Source organism: Salmo salar, chromosome 26 (genome assembly GCF_965601325.2).
Source record: "Salmo salar chromosome 26, fSalSal1, whole genome shotgun sequence".
NCBI lineage: Eukaryota > Metazoa > Chordata > Actinopteri > Salmoniformes > Salmonidae > Salmo > Salmo salar.
Genome location: NC_138316.1, coordinates 47,923,842 through 47,946,955, shown reverse-complemented (window position 1 = coordinate 47,946,955; position 23,114 = coordinate 47,923,842). Strand labels below are relative to the sequence as shown.

General features: G+C 46.0%; 1 protein-coding gene across 2 annotated transcripts in view; it reads right to left on the bottom strand.

The window, feature by feature from the left end:
- Positions 1 to 23,114, bottom strand: part of LOC106593436 (multiple epidermal growth factor-like domains protein 11) — a 386,429-nt gene that overhangs the window by 154,693 nt on the left and 208,622 nt on the right. For both annotated transcript variants that reach the window (XM_082969798.1, XM_082969799.1), the window contains exons 8-11: positions 16,082 to 16,202; positions 13,969 to 14,105; positions 7,642 to 7,854; positions 4,136 to 4,310 (exon numbers count right to left, since the gene is read on the bottom strand). In XM_082969798.1, coding sequence (XP_082825924.1) covers positions 4,136 to 4,310; positions 7,642 to 7,854; positions 13,969 to 14,105; positions 16,082 to 16,202 — 646 coding nt within the window. The remainder of the gene's footprint in view (positions 1 to 4,135; positions 4,311 to 7,641; positions 7,855 to 13,968; positions 14,106 to 16,081; positions 16,203 to 23,114) is intronic.

The following is a 23,114-nucleotide window of genomic DNA, read 5'->3' as shown; positions in this document are numbered from 1 at the left end:
GAAAACATTGGTAAAATATTATATTGTCATTTAAAGAATTATAGATTTACATCTCTTGAACGCAATCAACTTGCCAGATTTAAAAATAACCTTACTGGGAAATCACACTTTGCAATAATCTGAGCACTGCGCCCAGAAAAATACGCGTTGCAATACAGACTAGACGTCATGTTGGGGAGATCTAAAATCGAAAATACTATGTAAATAATCCATTACCTTTGATTCTCTTCATCAGATGTCACTTCCAGGTATCACAGGTCCATAACGAATGTAGTTTTGTTCAAAAAAGCTCATCATTTATGTCCAAAAATCTCCGTCTCGTTAGCACATGATGTAAGCCAGCCGGACTTCTCGTCATGAACGAGGGGAAAAAATATATTTCCGTTCGTTCAAACATGTCAAACGTTGTATAGCATAAATCATTAGGGCCTTTTTTAACCAGAACATGAATAATATTCAAGGTGGACGAATGCATACTCTTTTATAACGTATTGGAACGAGGGTACCCAACATGAACTAGCGCGCCAGGTGTCTAATGGGACATCATCGTTCCATGGCTCTTGTTCGGTCAGATCTCCCTCCAGAAGACTCAAAACACTTTGTAAAGGCTGGTGACATCTAGTGGAAGCAATAGGAAGTGCCAAAATATTCCTAAACCCCTGTGTTTTTCAATGGGATAGGTTTAAAGTCAATACAACACATCAGGTATCCACTTCCTGTCAGAAAATGTCTCAGGGTTTTGCCTGCCAAATGAGTTCTGTTATACTCACAGACACCATTCAAACAGTTTTGGAAACTTTTGAGTGTTTTCTATCCATATATAATAAGTATATGCATATTCTAGTTACTGGGTAGGATTAGTAACCAGATTAAATCGGGTACATTTTTTTTATCCAGACGTGCAAATGCTGCCCCCTAGACCCAACATGTTAACAATCAGACTGTGTTCCTCTCCTCCTCTCCTCCTCTCTGTCTGTTAACAAACAGACTGTGTTCCTCTCCTCCTCTCCTCTCCTCTCTGTTAACAAACAGACTGTGTTCCTCTGCTCCTCTCCTCTCTCTGTTAACAAACAGACTGTGTTCCTCTCCTCCTCTCCTCTCTGTCTGTTAACAAACAGACTGTGTTCCTCTCCTCCTCTCTGTCTGTTAACAAACAGACTGTGTTCCTCTCCTCCTCTCTCTCTGTTAACAAACAGACTGTGTTCCTCTCCTCCTCTCCCCTCTCTCTGTTAACAAACAGACTGTGTTCCTCTCCTCTCTGTCTGTTAACAAACAGACTGTGTTCCTCTCCTCCTCTCCTCTCTGTTAACAAACAGACTGTGTTCCTCTCCTCCTCCTCTCTCTGTTAACAAACAGACTGTGTTCCTCTCCTCCTCTCCTCCCTGTTAACAAACAGACGGTGTTCCTCTCCTCCTCTCCTCTCTCTGTTAACAAACAGACTGTGTTCCTCTCCTCCTCTCCTCTCTCTGTTAACAAACAGACTGTGTTCCTCTGGCACTAAGGGCCGCGCTGTGTGTGTGTGTGTGTGTATGTGTGTGTGTGTGTGTGTGTGTGTGTGTGTGTGTGTGGGGGGGGGGGGGGGGGGGGGGGGGGGGTGTGTGTGTGTGTGTGTGTGTGTGTGTGTGTGTGTGTGTGTGTTTCTGTCTCTACACTTAGGGTTCAGGGTAGTTAACTGTGTCGTGCTACAGGACTGACTCATCTCATTCCATCTCTCCCCGTCTCCCTGTAGCAAAGAGCCTGCGTCCAAATGCCTCCTCTTCTCCCTATAAGGTGCCATTTGGTACAACAGGCTGTGAGTGAAGCTGGGGTCACAGCCCTGCCCTGGTACATTCAGTACATCTGGTTGATCACAGTCCCACTCAAAGCTACCATCTCTTCCATTGACATCTACAGTACATCTCAAAGCTACCATCTCTTCCATTGTCATCTACAATACATCTCAAAGCTACCATCTCTTCCATTGACATCTACAGTACATCTCAAAGGTACCATCTCTTCCACTGACATCTACAGTACATCCCAAAGCTACCATCTCTTCCAGTGACATCTACAGTACATCTCAAAGATACCATCTCTTCCAGTGACATCTACAGTACATCTCAAAGCTACCATATCTTCCACTGACATCTACAGTACATCTCAAAGCTACCATCTCTTCCATTGACATCTACAGTACATCTCAAAGCTATCATCTCTTCCATTGACATCTACAGTACATCTCAAAGCTACCATCTCTTCCATTGACATCTACAGTACATCTCAAAGCTACCATCTCTTCCATTGACATCTACAGTACATCTCAAAGCTACCATCTCTTTCATTGACAGCTACAGTACATCTCAAAGCTACCATCTCTTCCACTGACATCTACAGTACATCTCAAAGCTACCATCTCTTCCATTGACAGCTACAGTACATCTCTCAGAGTGAAGGGGAAATGATGCCTCATTAAGGTTCACCTCATAGATAATGGGGTACGTCTCAAATGGCACCATATTCGCCATATAGTGCACTACTTGTGGTCATGGGTTCTGGTCAAAAGTAGTGCACTATATAGGGAATAGGGCCTGGTCTAAAGTAGTACACTGTCACATCCTGACCACTAAAGGGGTTATTTGTTATTGTAGTTTGGTCAGGACGTGGCAGGGGGGTGTTTGTTTAGAGTGTTTCGGGGTTTGTTGGGCTATGTTCTAGGTTAGTGTATTTCTATGTTCAGTCTAGTTTTCTACTTCTATGTTTAGGGTTTGTTGATTGACCTTCAATTGGAGGCAGCTGTTCCTCGTTGCCTCTGATTGAAGGTCCTATGTATAGGGGTGTTTGTGCTATGGGGGTTTGTGGGTCTCCTGTTTTGTGTCTGTGCACCTGACAGGACTGTTTAGTGTCGTTCGTTGTTTTGTATACGTGTTTCTTTTGTTTTTCCTTCTTTTAATAAAAATAAAGAAGATGAGTTTACACGTTCCCGCTGCACCTTGGTCCAATCCTTACGACAACCGGGAATAGGGCTCTGGTCTATAGTAGTACCACTATATAGGGAATAGGGCTCTGGTCTATAGTAGTACCACTATATAGGGAATAGGGCTCTGGTCTATAGTAGTACCACTATATAGGGAATAGGGCTCTGGTCTATAGTAGTACCACTATATAGGGAATAGGGCTCTGGTCTATAGTAGTACCACTATATAGGGAATAGGGCTCTGGTCTATAGTAGTACCACTATATAGGGAATAGGACTCTGGTCTATAGTAGTGCACTATATAGGGAATAGGACTCTGGTCTATAGTAGTGCACTATATAGGGAATAGGGCTCTGGTCTATAGTAGTACCACTATATAGGGAATAGGACTCTGGTCTATAGTAGTACCACTATATAGGGAATAGGGCTCTGGTCTATAGTAGTACCACTATATAGGGAATAGGACTCTGGTCTATAGTAGTACCACTATATAGGGAATAGGGCTCTGGTCTATAGTAGTGCCACTATATAGGGAATAGGGCTCTGGTCTATAGTAGTACCACTATATAGGGAATAGGGCTCTGGTCTATAGTAGTGCACTATATAGGGAATAGGGTGTCATTTGGGGTACAGACTAAAGCTTTGTAAAGTATAGTAATAATAATAATAATGTATACAGTATAGTAGTATAGTACAGTAATAATAATAATAATGTATACAGTATAGTAGTATAGTGCAGTAATAATAATAATAATGTATACAGTATAGTAGTATAGTACAGTAATAATAATAATAATGTATACAGTATAGTAGTATAGTACAGTAATAATAATAATAGTGTATACAGTATAGTAATATAGTACAGTAATAATAATAGTGTATACAGTATAGTAGTATAGTACTGTAATAATAATATAATATAGTAAACTGTCTGGTATTTTGCTGTACTGCATCTCTCCAGTCCAAGACTGCCTGTCTATTTCCCCGTCTGCTGCTTGGCAGGGTTTTACCTGAAGTTCTGTTCTGACGACCCACACAAAAACAGTTCAAATCCATTAAGCAATTAGTAATGACGCATTTCACTTTCAACTACTGTCCTAAAGCTTCCTAAGAAGTTTAATAAAAACGCTCCCTAAGTACAGGTGTACAGTGGGTATAGTGTGTCCTGAACCATCTACTCACCATGTACCCGGGGGCACAGACGCAGGCTCCGCTGATGCCCTCACAGTCGGCTCCGTTGGTACACACACACGCCTCCTTACATCCCTCGCCATAGTAACCTGACGGACAGGTCTCGTTGCAGAACAAGCCCGCCCACCCTGCCGCACACGCACACTCCCCCGACAACGGATGGCAGCTGGGAATGAAGAACAGAGAAGAAGAGAGAGGAGATGAGAGGAGAGGAGAGGAGGAGAGAGAAGAGAGGAGAGGAGAGGAGGAGAGAGGAGAGGAGAGGAGAGGAGAGGAGGAGAGAGAAGAGAGGAGAGGAGAGGAGGAGAGAGGAGAGGAGAGGAGAGGAGAGGAGAGGAGAGGAGAGGAGAGGAGAGGAGAGGAGAGGAGAGGAGAGGAGAGGAGAGGAGAGGAGAGGAGAGGAGAGGGAGAGGAGAGGAGAGGAGAGGAGAGGAGAGGAGAGGAGAGGAGAGGAGAGGAGAGGAGAGGAGGCTCATGATAGATTATCTGTCTGCTGATACACTCTTAGAAAAAAAGGTTCTATCTAGAACCTACAGGGGTTCTTCAGCTGTCCCCATAGGAGAACCCTTTGAAGAACACTTATTGGTTCCATTATAGAACCCTTTCTACCTGAATCCATGAATAGTTGAACCTGTACAGCAGAAGAACAGTAGAATAGAGACATCTCCCTCAGGTCCTCAGAGACTGTACTGGCTGGCTGCTGAATGTGTAGCAGAGCACCCCAACAACACCTGGGTCATTCCTCTTAGTCAGAACAACCTTCAACTTCCAGCTCAGGTATGTTTATGTTAACACAGCCATGACAATTATCTATTGGAGAGGAGATGTTTTACTGCTGGTGGGCCATCAGACCACTGTTCTTTCAAGGAAACTATTTTGTAAATAGGTTGTTTTTAACAGTGCCAACCGCCCTGCTAAACACGTAGCGATTCTGTATGTAATGAAACACAGGATTAAAAACAAACATTGATCTCAAATGTATAATGGGGGCGGCAGGTAGCCTAGTGGTTAGAGCGTTGGGCCAGTAACCAGCAGGTAGTCTAGTGGTTAGAGCGTTGGGCCAGTAACCAGCAGGTAGTCTAGTGGTTAGAGCGTTGGGCTAGTAACCAGCAGGTAGCCTAGTGGTTAGAGCGTTGGGCCAGTAACCAGCAGGTAGCCTAGTGGTTAGAGCGTTGGGCCAGTAACCAGCAGGTAGTCTAGTGGTTAGAGCGTTGGGCCAGTAACCAGCAGGTAGTCTAGTGGTTAGAGCGTTGGGCCAGTAACCAGCAGGTAGCCTAGTGGTTAGAGCGTTGGGTCAGTAACCAGCAGGTAGCCTAGTGGTTAGAGTGTTGGGCCAGTAACCAGCAGGTAGCCTAGTGGTTAGAGCATTGGGTCAGTAACCAGCAGGTAGTCTAGTGGTTAGAGTGTTGGGCTAGTAACCAGCAGGTAGCCTAGTGGTTAGAGCGTTGGGCCAGTAACCAGCAGGTAGCCTAGTGGTTAGAGCGTTGGGCCAGTAACCAGCAGGTAGCCTAGTGGTTAGAGCGTTGGGTCAGTAACCAGCAGGCAGTCTAGTGGTTAGAGTGTTGGGCCAGTAACCAGCAGGTAGCCTAGTGGTTAGAGTGTTGAGACAGTAACCAGCAGGTAGTCTAGTGGTTAGAGTGTTGGGCCAGTAACCAGCAGGTAGTCTAGTGGTTAGATTGTTGAGACAGTAACCAGTAGGTAGTCTAGTGGTTAGAGCGTTGGGCAAGTAACCAGCAGGTAGCCTAGTGGTTAGAGTGTTGAGACAGTAACCAGCAGGTAGTCTAGTGGTTAGAGCGTTGGGCCAGTAACCAGCAGGTAGCCTAGTGGTTAGAGCGTTGGGCCAGTAACCAGCAGGTAGTCTAGTGGTTAGAGCGTTGGACCAGTAACCAGCAGGTAGTCTAGTGGTTAGAGCGTTGGGCCAGTAACCAGCAGGTAGTCTAGTGGTTAGAGCGTTGGACCAGTAACCAGCAGGTAGTCTAGTGGTTAGAGTGTTGGGACAGTAACCAGCAGGTAACATAGTGGTTAGAGCATTGGACTAGTAACCAGCAGGTAGCCTAGTGGTTAGAGCGTTGGGCCAGTAACCAGTAGGTAGCCTAGTGGTTAGGGTGTTGAGCCAGTAACCAGCAGGTAGCCTAGTGGTTAGAGTGTTGGGTCAGTAACCAGCAGGTAACCTAGTGGTTAGAGCGTTGGGTCAGTAACCAGCAGGTAGTCTAGTGGTTAGAGCGTTGGACTAGTAACCAACAGGTAGCCTAGTGGTTAGAGCGTTGGGCCAGTAACCAGCAGGTAGCCTAGTGGTTAGAGCGTTGGGCCAGTAACCAGCAGGTAGTCTAGTGGTTAGAGCGTTGGGTTAGTAACCAGCAGGTAGCCTAGTGGTTAGAGCATTGGGCCAGTAACCAGCAGGTAGCCTAGTGGTTAGAGCGTTGGGCCAGTAACCAGCAGGTAGTCTAGTGGTTAGAGCGTTGGGTTAGTAACCATCAGGTAGCCTAGTGGTCAGAGCGTTGGGCTAGTAACCAGTAGGTAGTCTAGTGGTTAGAGCGTTGGGCCAGTACCAGCAGGTAGTCTAGTGGTTAGAGCGTTGGACCAGTAACCAGCAGGTAGTCTAGTGGTTAGAGCGTTGGGACAGTAACCAGCAGGTAGTCTAGTGGTTAGAGCGTTGGGCCAGTAACCAGCAGGTAGTCTAGTGGTTAGAGCGTTGGGCCAGTAACCAGTAGGTCGCCAAGTGGTTAGAGTGTTGGGCCAGTAACCAGCAGGTAGCCTAGTGGTTAGGGTGTTGGGCCAGTAACCAGCAGGTAGCCTAGTGGTTAGAGCGTTGGGCCAGTAACCAGCAGGTAGTCTAGTGGTTAGAGTGTTGGGTCAGTAACCAGCAGGTAGCCTAGTGGTTAGAGTGTTGGGCCAGTAACCAGCAGGTAGCCTAGTGGTTAGAGCGTTGGGCCAGTAACCAGCAGGTATCCTAGTGGTTAGAGTGTTGGGCCAGTAACCAGCAGGTATCCTAGTGGTTAGAGTGTTGGGCCAGTAACCAGCAGGCAGCCTAGTGGTTAGAGCGTTGGGCCAGTAACCAGCAGGTAGCCTAGTGGTTAGAGTGTTGGGCCAGTAACCGTAAAGGTTGCTAGATTGAATCCCCCGAGCTGACAAGGTAAAAATCTGTCGTTCTGCCCCTGAACAAGGCAGTAAACCCACTGTTCCTAGGCTGTCATTGAAAATAAGAATTTCTTCTTAACTGACTTGACTAGTTAAATAAATGTTCAATATAATAATCAGGAGACTTTTTATCTTCCAACTTTCATCCTCCTCCTCCTCATCCTCATCATCCTCCTTCACTGTTTGAAGAAATACTACTTCATCTCAAAACAGCATTATTCAGTACAGATGGTACCTGAGTGTGTTGAGGTGTTACAGAGACAGTATTTATCACAGATGAGTCCATATTGACGGTACCTGAGTGTGTTGAGGTGTTACAGAGACAGTATTTATCACAGATGAGTCCATATTGACGGTACCTGAGTGTGTTTGAGGCGTTACAGGGGCAGTGTTTATCACAGATGAGTCCATACAGTCCAGAGGGACAGAACCTGTCCTGACAGCTAGGACCTTTGAAGCCCTCGTCACACAGACAGGCCCCGTTGACATGGTAACACCTCGCTCTGTTCTGACAGTCACACTTATGTGCACACTGAGGACCATACGACCCTCCTGGACACTCCTCCTGACATCTGGAGAGAGAGAGAGACGGGGGAGAGAGAGAGACGGGGGAGAGAGAGAGACAAAGGGGGAGAGACAGAGGGGGGGCAGACAGACGGAGGGAGATAAAAGGAGAGAGAAAGAGAGAGAGAGGGAGAGCGAGAGAGAGGTGGGAGAGAGAAAGAAAGACAGGGAGATAAAAGGAGAGAGAGAGAGAGACAGAGAGGGAGAGAGAGGGGGGGGAGAGAGGGTGAGAGAAGGGGGGAGAGACAGCATGTTGTTAATAGTCTGGCATGTGTAGTTTTCATTACACCACATAGAAACATTACCACTATCCATTATCATAACCATCTGGCCTCTGTTCCACCTCCCTAACTCACAGGACCTGCAGTTCATTACCATCATACATTATCATAACCATCTGGCCTCTGTTCCAACTCCCTAACTCACAGGACCTACAGTACATTACCACTATCCATTATCATAACCATCTGGCCTCTGTTCCACCTCCCTAACTCACAGAACCTACAGTACATTACCACTATCCATTATCATAACCATCTGGCCTCTGTTCCACCTCCCTAACTCACAGAACCTACAGTACATTACCACTATCCATTATCATAACCATCTGGCCTCTGTTCCACCTCCCTAACTCACAGGACCTTCAGTACATTATCACTATCCATTATCATAACCATCTGGCCTCTGTTCCACCTCCCTAACTCACAGGACCTACAGTACATTACCACTATCCATTATCATAACCATCTGGCCTCTGTTCCACCTCCCTAACTCACAGGACCTTCAGTACATTATCACTATCCATTATCATAACCATCTGGCCTCTGTTCCACCTCCCTAACTCACAGGACCTACAGTACATTACCACTATCCATTATCATAACCATCTGGCCTCTGTTCCACCTCCCTAACTCACAGGACCTACAGTACATTACCACTCTCCATTATCATAACCATCTGGCCTCTGTTCCACCTCCCTAACTCACAGGACCTACAGTACATTACCATCATACATTATCATAACAATTTGTTCTACTGGTTACAGGTTACAACGTTACCTTCATTATCTCCACACCAACATGATATACTAGTAATGAGCTGATCCCATTCCAGTCCCAAACGGTATGTTCTCCATACAGCTTCATACACCTGTTACTGTACACCAATGGAGCCATGTTCTCCAGCTTCATACACCTGTTACTGTACACCAATGGAGCCATGTTCTCCATACAGCTTCATACACCTGTTACTGTACACCAATGGAGCCATGTTCTCCAGCTTCATACACCTGTTACTGTACACCAATGGAGCCATGTTCTCCATACAGCTTCATACACCTGTTACTGTACACCAATGGAGCCATGTTCTCCAGCTTCATACACCTGTTACTGTACACCAATGGACCCATGTTCTCTATACAGCTTCATACACCTGTTACTGTACACCAATGGACCCATGTTCTCCATACAGCTTCATACACCTGTTACTGTACACCAATGGAGCCATGTTCTCTATACAGCTTCATATACCTGTTACTGTACACCAATGGAGCCATGTTCTCCATACAGCTTCATACACCTGTTACTGTACACCAATGGAGCCATGTTCTCTAGCTTCATACACCTGTTACTGTACACCAATGGAGCCATGTTCTCCATACAGCTTCATACACCTGTTACTGTACACCAATGGAGCCATGTTCTCCATACAGCTTCATATACCTGTTACTGTACACCAATGGACCCATGTTCTTCAGCTTCATACACCTGTTACTGTACACCAATGGAGCCATGTTCTCCATACAGCTTCATACACCTGTTACTGTACACCAATGGAGCCATGTTCTCCATACAGCTTCATACACCTGTTACTGAACACCAATGGAGCCATGTTCTCCAGCTTCATACACCTGTTACTGTACACCAATGGAGCCATGTTCTCCATACAGCTTCATACACCTGTTACTGTACACCAATGGACCCATGTTCTCCATACAGCTTCATACACCTGTTACTGTACACCAATGGAGCCATGTTCTCCAGCTTCATACACCTGTTACTGAACACCAATGGAGCCATGTTCTCCAGCTTCATACACCTGTTACTGTACACCAATGGAGCCATGTTCTCCATACAGCTTCATACACCTGTTACTGTACACCAATGGAGCCATGTTCTCCATACAGCTTCATACACCTGTTACTGTACACCAATGGACCCATGTTCTCTAGCTTCATACACCTGTTACTGTACACCAATGGACCCATGTTCTCCATACAGCTTCATACACCTGTTACTGTACACCAATGGACCCATGTTCTCCAGCTTCATACACCTGTTACTGTACACCAATGGAGCCATGTTCTCCAGCTTCATATACCTGTTACTGTACACCAATGGAGCCATGTTCTCCATACAGCTTCATATACCTGTTACTGTACACCAATGGACCCATGTTCTCCATACAGCTTCATACACCTGTTACTGTACACCAATGGAGCCATGTTCTCCAGCTTCATACACCTGTTACTGTACACCAATGGACCCATGTTCTCCATACAGCTTCATACACCTGTTACTGAACACCAATGGAGCCATGTTCTTCAGCTTCATACACCTGTTACTGTACACCAATGAAGCCACCATTACACCATAAACCTCATCACCATACATACAGCGACAGACAGGGACAACAGGACAGACAGACAGACAGACAGACAGACAGACAGACAGACAGACAGACAGACAGACAGACAGACAGACAGACAGACAGACAGACAGACAGACAGACAGACAGACAGACAGACAGACAGACAGACAGACAGACAGACAGACAGACAGACCATTACCCCAGGGACAACAGGACAGACATTAGACAGAGTCCTGGATGATCGTACTCAAGGTGAATCCTCAGCCATTAATTGTTCTGAACACATCTCACAGCAGTGATGATGACTCTCTCTACATACAGAATAGTAATGATGAGGGGGGTTGACTCTCTCTACATACAGAATAGTAATGATGAGGGGGGTTGACTCTCTCTACATACAGAATAGTAATGATGAGGGGGGTTGACTCTCTCTACATACAGAATAGTAATGATGAGGGGGGTTGACTCTCTCTACATACAGAATAGTAATGATGAGGGGGGTTGACTCTCTCTACATACAGAATAGTAATGACTCTCTCTACATACAGAATAGTAATGATGAGGGGGGTTGACTCTCTCTACATACAGAATAGTAATGATGAGGGGGGTTGACTCTCTCTACATACAGAATAGTAATGATGAGGGGGGTTGACTCTCTCTACATACAGAATAGTAATGATGAGGGGGTTGACTCTCTCTACATACAGAATAGTGATGATGAGGGGGGTTGACTCTCTCTACATACAGAATAGTAATGATGAGGGGGGTTGACTCTCTCTACATACAGAATAGTAATGATGAGGGGGGTTGACTCTCTCTACATACAGAATAGTAATGATGAGGGGGGTTAACTCTCTCTACATACAGAATAGTAATGATGAGGGGGGTTGACTCTCTCTACGTACAGAATAGTAATGATGAGGGGGGTTGACTCTCTCTACGTACAGAATAGTAATGATGAGGGGGGTTGACTCTCTCTACATACAGAATAGTAATGATGAGGGGGGTTGACTCTCTCTACATACAGAATAGTAATGATGAGGGGGTTGACTCTCTCTACATACAGAATAGTAATGATGAGGGGGTTGAGTCTCTCTACATACAGAATAGTAATGATGAGGGGGGTTGACTCTCTCTACATACAGAATAGTAATGATGAGGGGGTTGACTCTCTCTACATACAGAATAGTAATGATGAGGGGGGTTGACTCTCTCTACATACAGAATAGTAATGATGAGGGGGTTGACTCTCTCTACATACAGAATAGTAATGATGAGGGGGGTTGACTCTCTCTACATACAGAATAGTAATGATGAGGGGGGTTAACTCTCTACATACAGAATAGTAATGATGAGGGGGGTTGACTCTCTACATACAGAATAGTATTGATGAGGGGGGGGTGGGAGGAACATAAAGTACACCTCCCCAGTACTTTACTTTGTCTGTGTCCCAAAACCACACCATATTCCCTATATAGTGCACTACTTTTGATTAGGGCCCTAGTGCCCTACTTTTGCCTGGTCAAGGGTAGTACACTACATAAAGAATAGGTTGCCATTTGGGTCGTAGCCAAAGTGAAATATACAATCTTCTGGCGTGATTACAACACGTCTATAACACAGCCATTAAAACCGAGATGAATCGCTCAATTAAATAATCTGGCTCGTTGGGTATCATGGCTATATCACAGAGACTTCCCATGGTCCTCATCTAGCAACACATTGGAATAGAGGGAGGGAGGGAGATGGAAGGAGAGAGGGAGGGAGGGAGGGAGGGAGGGAGGGAGGGAGGGAGGGAGGGAGGGAGGAGGGAGGGAGGGAGGGAGGGAGGGAGGGAGGGAGGGAGGGAGATGGAAGGAGAGAGGGAGGGAGGGAGATGGAAGGAGAGAGGGAGGGAGGGAGATGGAAGGAGAGAGGGAGGGAGGGAGATGGAAGGAGAGAGGGAGGGAGGGAGATGGAAGGAGAGAGGGCGGGATGGTGAGAGAAGTCAATCTGAAATGATTCCTCGCAGGCTAATACACCTGTCTGTGGTCTAAAGAATGGCTGTAATTTGGCCAGATTTAATATAAAGAGAGAGAGTGGGGGAGAAGGAGAGGGGAGAGAGAGAGGATGTGTGTGTGTGTGTGTGTGTGTGTGTGTGTGTGTGTGTGTGTGTGTGTGTGTGTGTGTGTGTGTGTGTGTGTGTGTGTGTGTGTGTGTGTGTGTGTGTGTGTGTGTGTGTGTGTGTGTGTGTGTGTGACAGGTTGGAAGAGAGGTATTCCTCTGGACAATGTGTCTAGCAGAGATAATAAATCTGTCTGCCAGAGAGAGAGGGGAGAGAGAGGAGAGAGAGGAGAGAGAGGAGAGAGAGAGAGAAAGAGAGAAAGAGAGAGAAAGAGCGCGAGAGAGAGCGCGAGAGAGAGAAAGAGAGAGGATAGAGAGAGAGAGGATAGAGAGAGAGAGAGAGAGAGAGGCAGAAAGAAAGAGAGATTAAGAAATTAGTTGACTAATAAAAGGAATACATTGGAACTTGCTGATACTTGAGGACATTTCCAGACAAACACTTGAAATCAAGTTGAAATATCTACATTCATGTGTGGAAAATACAAGTTGAAATATCTACATTCATGTGTGGAAAATAGAAGTTGAACTAAACGGAACGCCAATCCAGTCTTCCCATGTAGGCCTACACAGTGAAAGCTTCCATTCAGGGTGGCCACACATAGCGATGAAGTGTCCTATTTGACTGTTTCCTATGCCAAGCACAGTGCCCTACCGCTCTCCTCTGTAGCTGGAGGTTCTCTCTCTCTCTAATAAATAAAAGTGAAATAAACAATAAAAATGAACAGTAAATATTACACTCAGAAAAGGTAAAAAATAATTAAGACATTTTACTCTCTCTCCCTCCCCCCTTCTCTCTCTCTCTCTCTCTCAGCTGTCTTCTAGTTGGGCTATTCCCAAACAGAGGTTCTCTCAATGCCGTCGTCGGTACGCCAAATAAAAATGTGATTCACATTTTCAAACAGTCCATTTATATTTTCCAACAGGGCTATACATTTGGGTTAATGTTTTCCTTGCCTGAGTAGCCTCGTTTTCACTGCCAAAAATAAAATTAAACCATCTAGTTTTCAGCCAAATAACAAGCAAAAGCCATGACAGGGAGACATGGTGGAGCGTGCAAGCAGTTGCTCCCGACGCCACTCGAGTACACTGCAGCGTCCACCGAGAGGCTCTTGCTGCCAAGGGAATGACTGACAGGTTGAAAGACGTTTTGGACACTACAGATGGTTTTAATGGCGTTGTCCTGTATCCAGTACAATGGTCAAATAAAACGGTGAAATTAATCAAGATCGGATCTCTCTCTCTCTCTCTCACTCTCTCTCTCTCTCTCTCTCTCTCTCTCTCTCTCTCTCTCTCTCTCTCTCTCGTCAGTGCACATATTGTGATGAAATGTCCTACTTCTTGAGGTGAAGTTGCCAAGCCCAGTGCCCTACCTCTCTCCGCTGTAGCCGGCGGTGCATTGGCACTGCCCACTGATGTGGTCACACAGACCTCTGTTCCGGCAGGGGCACTCCTGGCTGCAGTTGATGCCGTAGGTGCCAAACTGGCACGGCTGGGCACACACCGAGCCCTGAGGACCACACACATACACAACAAGGAGTCAGAAGAAATCCAAGGTTAACCAGCCAAATGTCTTTCAACATGCAGCAGTTGGAAAATCATTCAGAAAAACCATTATAACATTCCTGATAACATCATTAGAAAGGGTTTCTAAGAACATTACCACAGTAGACTGTTAGTCTGTGGTACATGTTGTGGTTTCTGAGAACACTACCACAGTAGACTGTTAGTCTGTGGTACATGTTGTGGTTTCTGAGAACACTACCACAGTAGACTGTTAGTCTGTGGTACATGTTGTGGTTTCTGAGAACACTACCACAGTAGACTGTTAGTCTGTGGTACATGTTGTGGTTTCTGAGAACACTACCACAGTAGACTGTTAGTCTGTGGTACATGTTGTGGTTTCTAAGAACATTACCACAGTAGACTGTTAGTCTGTGGTACATGTTGTGGTTTCTGAGAACACTACCACAGTAGACTGTTAGTCTGTGGTACATGTTGTGGTTTCTGAGAACACTACCACAGTAGACTGTTAGTCTGTGGTACATGTTGTGTTTTCTGAGAACACTACCACAGTAGACTGTTAGTCTGTGGTACATGTTGTGGTTTCTGGGAACAATGAGAAAACATAATTTAATAGATTCAGAGAGTTAGTGTGGTTTGACAGTAAGTACAGTAATGTTTTATAGATTCAGAGAGTTAGTGTGGTTTGACAGTAAGTACAGTAATGTTTTATAGATTCAGAGAGTTAGTGTGGTTTGACAGTAAGTACAGTAATGTTTTACAGATTCAGAGAGTTAGTGTGGTTTGACAGTAAGTACAGTAATGTTTTATAGATTCAGAGAGTTAGTGTGGTTTGACAGTAAGTACAGTAATGTTTTATAGATTCAGAGAGTTAGTGTGGTTTGACAGTAAGTACAGTAATGTTTTACAGATTCAGAGAGTTAGTGTGGTTTGACAGTAAGTACAGTAATATTTTACAGATTCAGAGAGTTAGTGTGGTTTGACAGTAAGTACAGTAATGTTTTACAGATTCAGAGAGTTAGTGTGGTTTGACAGTAAGTACAGTAATGTTTTATAGATTCAGAGAGTTAGTGTGGTTTGACAGTAAGTACAGTAATGTTTTATAGATTCAGAGAGTTAGTGTGGTTTGACAGTAAGTACAGTAATGTTTTATAGATTCAGAGAGTTAGTGTGGTTTGACAGTAAGTACAGTAATGTTTTATAGATTCAGAGAGTTAGTGTGGTTTGACAGTAAGTACAGTAATGTAGAAGGCTGTGGACTGTGAATAAAGCTGTCTGGTAGAAGGCCGTGGACTGTGAATAAAGCTGTCTGGTAGAAGGCTGTGGACTGTGAATAAAGCTGTCTGGTAGAAGGCTGTGGACTGTGAATAAAGCTGTCTGGTAGAAGGCTGTGGACTGTGAATAAAGCTGTCTGGTAGAAGGCCGTGGACTGTGAATAAAGCTGTCAGGTAGAAGGCTGTGGACTGTGAATAAAGCTGTCTGGTAGAAGGCTGTGGACTGTGAATAAAGCTGTCTGGTAGAAGGCCGTGGACTGTGAATAAAGCTGTCTGGTAGAAGGCTGTGGACTGTGAATAAAGCTGTCTGGTAGAAGGCTGTGGACTGTGAATAAAGCTGTCTGGTAGAAGGCTGTGGACTGTGAATAAAGCTGTCTGGTAGAAGGCTGTGGACTGTGAATAAAGCTGTCTGGTAGAAGGCTGTGGACTGTGAATAAAGCTGTCTGGTAGAAGGCCGTGGACTGTGAATAAAGCTGTCTGGTAGAAGGCTGTGGACTGTGAATAAAGCTGTCTGGTAGAAGGCTGTGGACTGTGAATAAAGCTGTCTGGTAGAAGGCTGTGGACTGTGAATAAAGCTGTCTGGTAGAAGGCTGTGGACTGTGAATAAAGCTGTCTGGTAGAAGGCTGTGGACTGTGAATAAAGCTGTAGAAAAGGAGAGTGTAATTGTGTGTGGTGTCTGGGTCGTACCATCCATCCAGCGGGGCAGGAGCACTCCCCCGTGACGTGATGGCACGTTCCACCGTTCTGACACGGGCAACGCAGCTCACACTGGGCGCCATGACTACCAGAGGGACACCGCTCACCACAGCTGAAGGGACACGGGAAGAGACCAGTGGAGACATCATGAGACCCACCTAAACTGTGTGATGTAATGTATTGAAGCACCCACACATAGCCTGGTGTCTGATCTGTACTGTGTAATGTATTGAAGCCCCCACACATAGCCTGGTGTCTGATCTGTACTGTGTAATGTATTGAAGCCCCCACACATAGCCTGGTGTCTGATCTGTACTGTGTAATGTAATGTATTGAAGCCCCCACACATAGCCTGGTGTCTGATCTGTACTGTGTAATGTATTGAAGCCCCCACACATAGCCTGGTGTCTGATCTGTACTGTGTAATGTAATGTATTGAAGCACCCACACATAGCCTGGTGTCTGATCTGTACTGTGTAATGTAATGTATTGAAGCCCCCACACATAGCCTGGTGTCTGATCTGTACTGTGTAATGTAATGTATTGAAGCCCCCACACATAGCCTGGTGTCTGATCTGTACTGTGTGATGTAATGTATTGAAGCCCCCACACATAGCCTGGTGTCTGATCTGTACTGTGTAATGTAATGTATTGAAGCACCCACACATAGCCTGGTGTCTGATCTGTACTGTGTAATGTAATGTATTGAAGCCCCCACACATAGCCTGGTGTCTGATCTGTACTGTGTAATGTATTGAAGCACCCACACATAGCCTGGTGTCTGATCTGTACTGTGTAATGTATTGAAGCACCCACACATAGCCTGGTGTCTGATCTGTACTGTGTAATGTAATGTATTGAAGCACCCACACATAGCCTGGTGTCTGATCTGTACTGTGTAATGTATTGAAGCCCCCACACATAGCCTGGTGTCTGATCTGTACTGTGTAATGTAATGTATTGAAGCACCCACACATAGCCTGGTGTCTGATCTGTACTGTGTAATGTAATGTATTGAAGCCCCCACACATAGCCTGGTGTCTGATCTGTACTGTGTAATGTATTGAAGCCCCCACACATAGCCTGGTGTCTGATCTGTACTGTGTAATGTATTGAAGCACCCACACATAGCCTGGTGTCTGATCTGTACTGTGTAATGTATTGAAGCCCCCACACATAGCCTGGTGTCTGATCTGTACTGTGTAATGTATTGAAGCCCCCACACATAGCCTGGTGTCTGATCTGTACTGTGTAATGTATTGAAGCCCCCACACATAGCCTGGTGTCTGATCTGTACTGTGTAATGTAATGTATTGAAGCCCCCACACATAGCCTGGTGTCTGATCTGTACTGTGTAATGTAATGTATTGAAGCCCCCACACATAGCCTGGTGTCTGATCTGTACTGTGTAATGTAATGTATTGAAGCCCCCACACATAGCCTGGTGTCTGATCTGTACTGTGTAATGTATTGAAGCCCCCACACATAGCCTGGTGTCTGATCTGTACTGTGTAATGTATTGAAGCCCCCACACATAGCCTGGTGTCTGATCTGTACTGTGTAATGTATTGAAGCCCCCACACATAGCCTGGTGTCTGATCTGTACTGTGTAATGTATTGAAGCCCCCACACATAGCCTGGTGTCTGATCTGTACTGTGTAATGTAATGTATTGAAGCACCCACACATAGCCTGGTGTCTGATCTGTACTGTGTAATGTAATGTATTGAAGCCCCCACACATAGCCTGGTGTCTGATCTGTACTGTGTAATGTATTGAAGCACCCACACATAGCCTGGTGTCTGATCTGTACTGTGTAATGTAATGTATTGAAGCCCCCACACATAGCCTGGTGTCTGATCTGTACTGTGTAATGTAATGTATTGAAGCCCCCACACATAGCCTGGTGTCTGATCTGTACTGTGTAATGTAATGTATTGAAGCCCCCACACATAGCCTGGTGTCTGATCTGTACTGTGTAATGTAATGTATTGAAGCCCCCACACATAGCCTGGTGTCTGATCTGTACTGTGTAATGTATTGAAGCCCCCACACATAGCCTGGTGTCTGATCTGTACTGTGTAATGTATTGAAGCCCCCACACATAGCCTGGTGTCTGATCTGTACTGTGTAATGTATTGAAGCACCCACACATAGCCTGGTGTCTGATCTGTACTGTGTAATGTAATGTATTGAAGCCCCCACACATAGCCTGGTGTCTGATCTGTACTGTGTGATGTAATGTATTGAAGCACCCACACATAGCCTGGTGTCTGATCTGTACTGTGTAATGTAATGTATTGAAGCCCCCACACATAGCCTGGTGTCTGATCTGTACTGTGTGATGTAATGTATTGAAGCACCCACACATAGCCTGGTGTCTGATCTGTACTGTGTAATGTAATGTATTGAAGCACCCACACATAGCCTGGTGTCTGATCTGTACTGTGTAATGTAATGTATTGAAGCCCCCACACATAGCCTGGTGTCTGATCTGTACTGTGTAATGTATTGAAGCACCCACACATAGCCTGGTGTCTGATCTGTACTGTGTAATGTAATGTATTGAAGCACCCACACATAGCCTGGTGTCTGATCTGTATGTGTCTTACCCAACTCCATTGTTATATACATGTATAGTTGTTATATATACAGTACTGTCACGTATACGCCCTCTCTGACCTCTAGGTCATCAGGCTGCCGATTATCCTGCACACCTGTCACCATCGTCTAGCTCACCTGCGCCTCATGACACTCACCTGGACTCCAATACCTCCTTGATTATCTTCCCTATATCTGTCACTCCCCTTGGTTCTTTCCTCAGGTGTTATTGACTCTGTTTTGATGTCGGTGTGTTGTTTGTGTTTCCTGTTTGTTGTTTCTTATATTTATTAAAACACTCACTCCCTGAACTTGCTTCCTGATTCTCAGCGTAATCGTTACATGTATGTACAGTTGTTTTATATATATATATATATATATATATATATATATATATATATATATATATATATATATATAGAGTTATATATACAGTATCAGTCAAAAGTTTGGCCACACCTACTCTTTCAAGGTTTTTTTTATTTTTTTCGCTATTTTCTACATTGTAGAATGATAGTGGAGACATCGAAACTATGAAATAACATGTAAAATCATGTAGTAACCCAAAAAGTGTTAAACAAATCAAATTATACTCGAGATTCTTCAAAGTAGACACCCTTTGCCTTGATGACAGCTTTGCACAATCTTGGTATTCTCTCAACCAGCTCCATGAGGTAGTCACCTGGAATGCATTTCAATTAACAGGTGTGCCTTGTTAAAAGTTAATTTGTGGAATTTCTTTCCTTCTTAATGCGATTGAGCCAATCAGTTGTGTTGTGACAAGGTAGGGTGTTCTTCCATGCCATCCCTAGAAGGGGTGCGTCACTTGAGTGGGTTGAGTCACTGACGTGGTCTTCCTGTCTGGGTTGGCATCCCCCCTTGGGAGATCTTTGTGGGCTATACTCGGCCTTGTCTCAGGATGGTAAGTTGGTGTTTCGGAACTCCAATTTGAGCAGCAGCAGCTGAAAAATGAGCTCCTACAAATATTGAAATTTACATGGTTTTTAGAGTGAAGTACATTGGAAAAAAGCAAAAGAAAACTGCAAGACTGAATAGGAGAAAAAACAAGCAACAAACAAAGAAGATAGGCTTTTGAAAAATAACTATTTTTCATAAAATTGTAGTTATCTTAGCTAGCTGAATTGTTTACCAGTTGCTAAGCAGTTGCTAGGGACTCTTTTGGAAGAAGCTAGCTAGCTAACGAAGAACAACAAAGAATATCTAGTTAACAGAAGAAAAGAAAGAGAAAATCAGGACAGAAGAAAAAGGATATCAAAGTGAAACAGTTCTCTAAAGACACAAGAGACAATAATACAAGAAACAACACTTCTGTAGCTTGTCAACTATGTGTCTGTCTATCCCTGTTCTCTCCTCTCTGCACAGGCCATACAAACGCTTCACACCGCGTGGGCGCTGCCACTCTAACCTGGTGGTCCCAGCGCGCACGACCCACGTGGAGTTCCAGGTCTCCGGCAGCCTCTGGAACTGCCGGTCTGCAGCCAACAAGGCTGAGTTCATCTCAGCCTATGCTACCCTCCAGTCCCTAGACTTCCTGGCGCTGACGGAAACATGGATTACCACAGATAACACTGCTACTCCTACTGCTCTCTCTTCGTCTGCCCACGTGTTCTCGCATACCCCTAGAGCATCGAGCCAGCGGGGTGGTGGCACTGGAATCCTCATCTCTCCCAAGTGGACATTCTCTCTTTCTCCCCTGACCCATCTCTCTATCTCCTCATTTGAATTCCATGCTGTCACAGTTACCAGCCCTTTCAAGCTTAACATCCTTATCATTTATCGCCCTCCAGGTTCCCTTGGAGAGTTCATCAATGAGCTTGACGCCTTGATAAGTTCCTTTCCTGAGGATGGCTCAGCTCTCACAGTTCTGGGTGACTTTAACCTCCCCACGTCTACCTTTGACTCATTCCTCTCTGCCTCCTTCTTTCCACTCCTCTCCTCTTTTGACCTCACCCTCTCACCTTCCCCCCCTACTCACAAGGCAGGCAATACGCTTGACCTCATCTTTACTAGATGCTGTTCTTCCACTAATCTCATTGCAACTCCCCTCCAAATCTCCGACCACTACCTTGTATCCTTTTCCCTCTTGCTCTCATCCAACACTTCTCACTCTGCCCCTACTCGGATGGTATTGCGCCGTCCCAACCTTCGCTCTCTCTCTCCCGCTACTCTCTCCTCTTCCATCCTATCATCTCTTCCCTCTGCTCAAACCTTCTCCAACCTATCTCCTGATTCTGCCTCCTCAACCCTCCTCTCCTCCCTTTCTGCATCCTTTGATTTTCTCTGTCCCCTATCCTCCAGGCCGGCTCGGTCCTCCCCTCCTGCTCCGTGGCTCGACGACTCACTACGAGCTCACAGAACAGGGCTCCGGGCAGCCGAGCGGAAATGGGGGAAAACTCGCCTCCCTGCGGACCTGGCATCCTTTCACTCCCTCCTCTCTACATTCTCCTCTTCTGTCTCTGCTGCTAAAGCCACTTTCTACCACTCTAAATTCCAAGCATCTGCCTCTAACCCTAGGAAGCTCTTTTCTACCTTCTCCTCCCTCCTAAATCCTCCTCCCCCTCCCCCCCCCTCCTCCCTCTCTGCGGATGACTTCGTCAACCATTTTGAAAAGAAGGTTGACGATATCCGATCCTCGTTTGCTAAGTCAAACGACACCGCTGGTCCTGCTCACACTGCCCTACCCTGTGCTTTGACCTCTTTCTCCCCTCTCTCTCCAGATGAAATCTCGCGTCTTGTGACGGCCGGCCGCCCAACAACCTGCCCACTTGACCCGATCCCCTCCTCTCTTCTCCAGACCATTTCCGGAGACCTTCTCCCCTTCCTCACCTCGCTCATCAACTCATCCTTGACCGCTGGCTATGTCCCTTCCGTCTTCAAGAGAGCGAGAGTTGCACCCCTTCTGAAAAAACCTACACTCGATCCCTCCGATGTCAACAACTACAGACCAGTATCCCTTCTTTCTTTTCTCTCCAAAACTCTTGAACGTGCCGTCCTTGGCCAGCTCTCCTGCTATCTCTCTCAGAATGACCTTCTTGATCCTAATCAGTCAGGTTTCAAGACTGGGCATTCAACTGAGACTGCTCTTCTCTGTGTCACGGAGGCTCTCCGCACTGCTAAAGCTAACTCTCTCTCCTCTGCTCTCATCCTTCTAGACCTATCTGCTGCCTTTGATACTGTGAACCATCAGATCCTCCTCTCCACCCTCTCCGAGTTGGGCATCTCCGGCGCGGCCCACGCTTGGATTGCGTCCTACCTGACAGGTCGCTCCTACCAGGTGGCGTGGCGAGAATCTGTCTCCGCACCATGCGCTCTCACCACTGGTGTCCCCCAGGGCTCTGTTCTAGGCCCTCTCCTATTCTCGCTATACACCAAGTCACTTGGCTCTGTCATATCCTCACATGGTCTCTCCTATCATTGCTATGCAGACGACACACAATTAATCTTCTCCTTTCCCCCTTCTGATAACCAGGCGGCGAATCGCATCTCTGCATGTCTGTCAGACATATCAGTGTGGATGACGGATCACCAGCTCAAGCTGAACCTCGGCAAGACGGAGCTGCTCTTCCTCCCGGGGAAGGACTGCCCGTTCCATGATCTCGCCATCACGGTTGACAACTCCCTTGTGTCCTCCTCCCAGAGTGCTAAGAACCTTGGCGTGATCCTGGACAACACCCTGTCGTTCTCCACTAACATCAAGGCGGTGACCCGATCCTGTAGGTTCATGCTCTACAACATTCGCAGAGTACGACCCTGCCTCACACAGGAAGCGGCGCAGGTCCTAATCCAGGCACTTGTCATCTCCCGTCTGGATTACTGCAACTCGCTGTTGGCTGGGCTCCCTGCCTGTGCCATTAAACCCCTACAACTCATCCAGAACGCCGCAGCCCGTCTGGTGTTCAACCTTCCCAAGTTCTCTCACGTCACCCCGCTCCTCCGCTCTCTCCACTGGCTTCCAGTTGAAGCTCGCATCCGCTACAAGACCATGGTGATTGCCTACGGAGCTGTGAAGGGAACGGCACCTCCATACCTTCAGGCTCTGATCAGGCCCTACACCCAAACAAGGGCACTGCGTTCATCCACCTCTGGCCTGCTGGCCCCCCTACCTCTGAGGAAGCACAGTTCCCGCTCAGCCCAGTCAAAACTGTTCGCTGCTCAGGCACCCCAATGGTGGAACAAGCTCCCTCACGACGCCAGGACAGCGGAGTCAATCACCACCTTCCGGAGACACCTGAAACCCCACCTCTTTAAGGAATACCTAGGATAGGATAAAGTAATCCTTCTAACCCCCCCCCTTAAAAGATTTAGATGCACTATTGTAAAGTGGTTGTTCCACTGGATATCATAAGGTGAATGCACCAATTTGTAAGTCGCTCTGGATAAGAGCGTCTGCTAAATGACTTAAA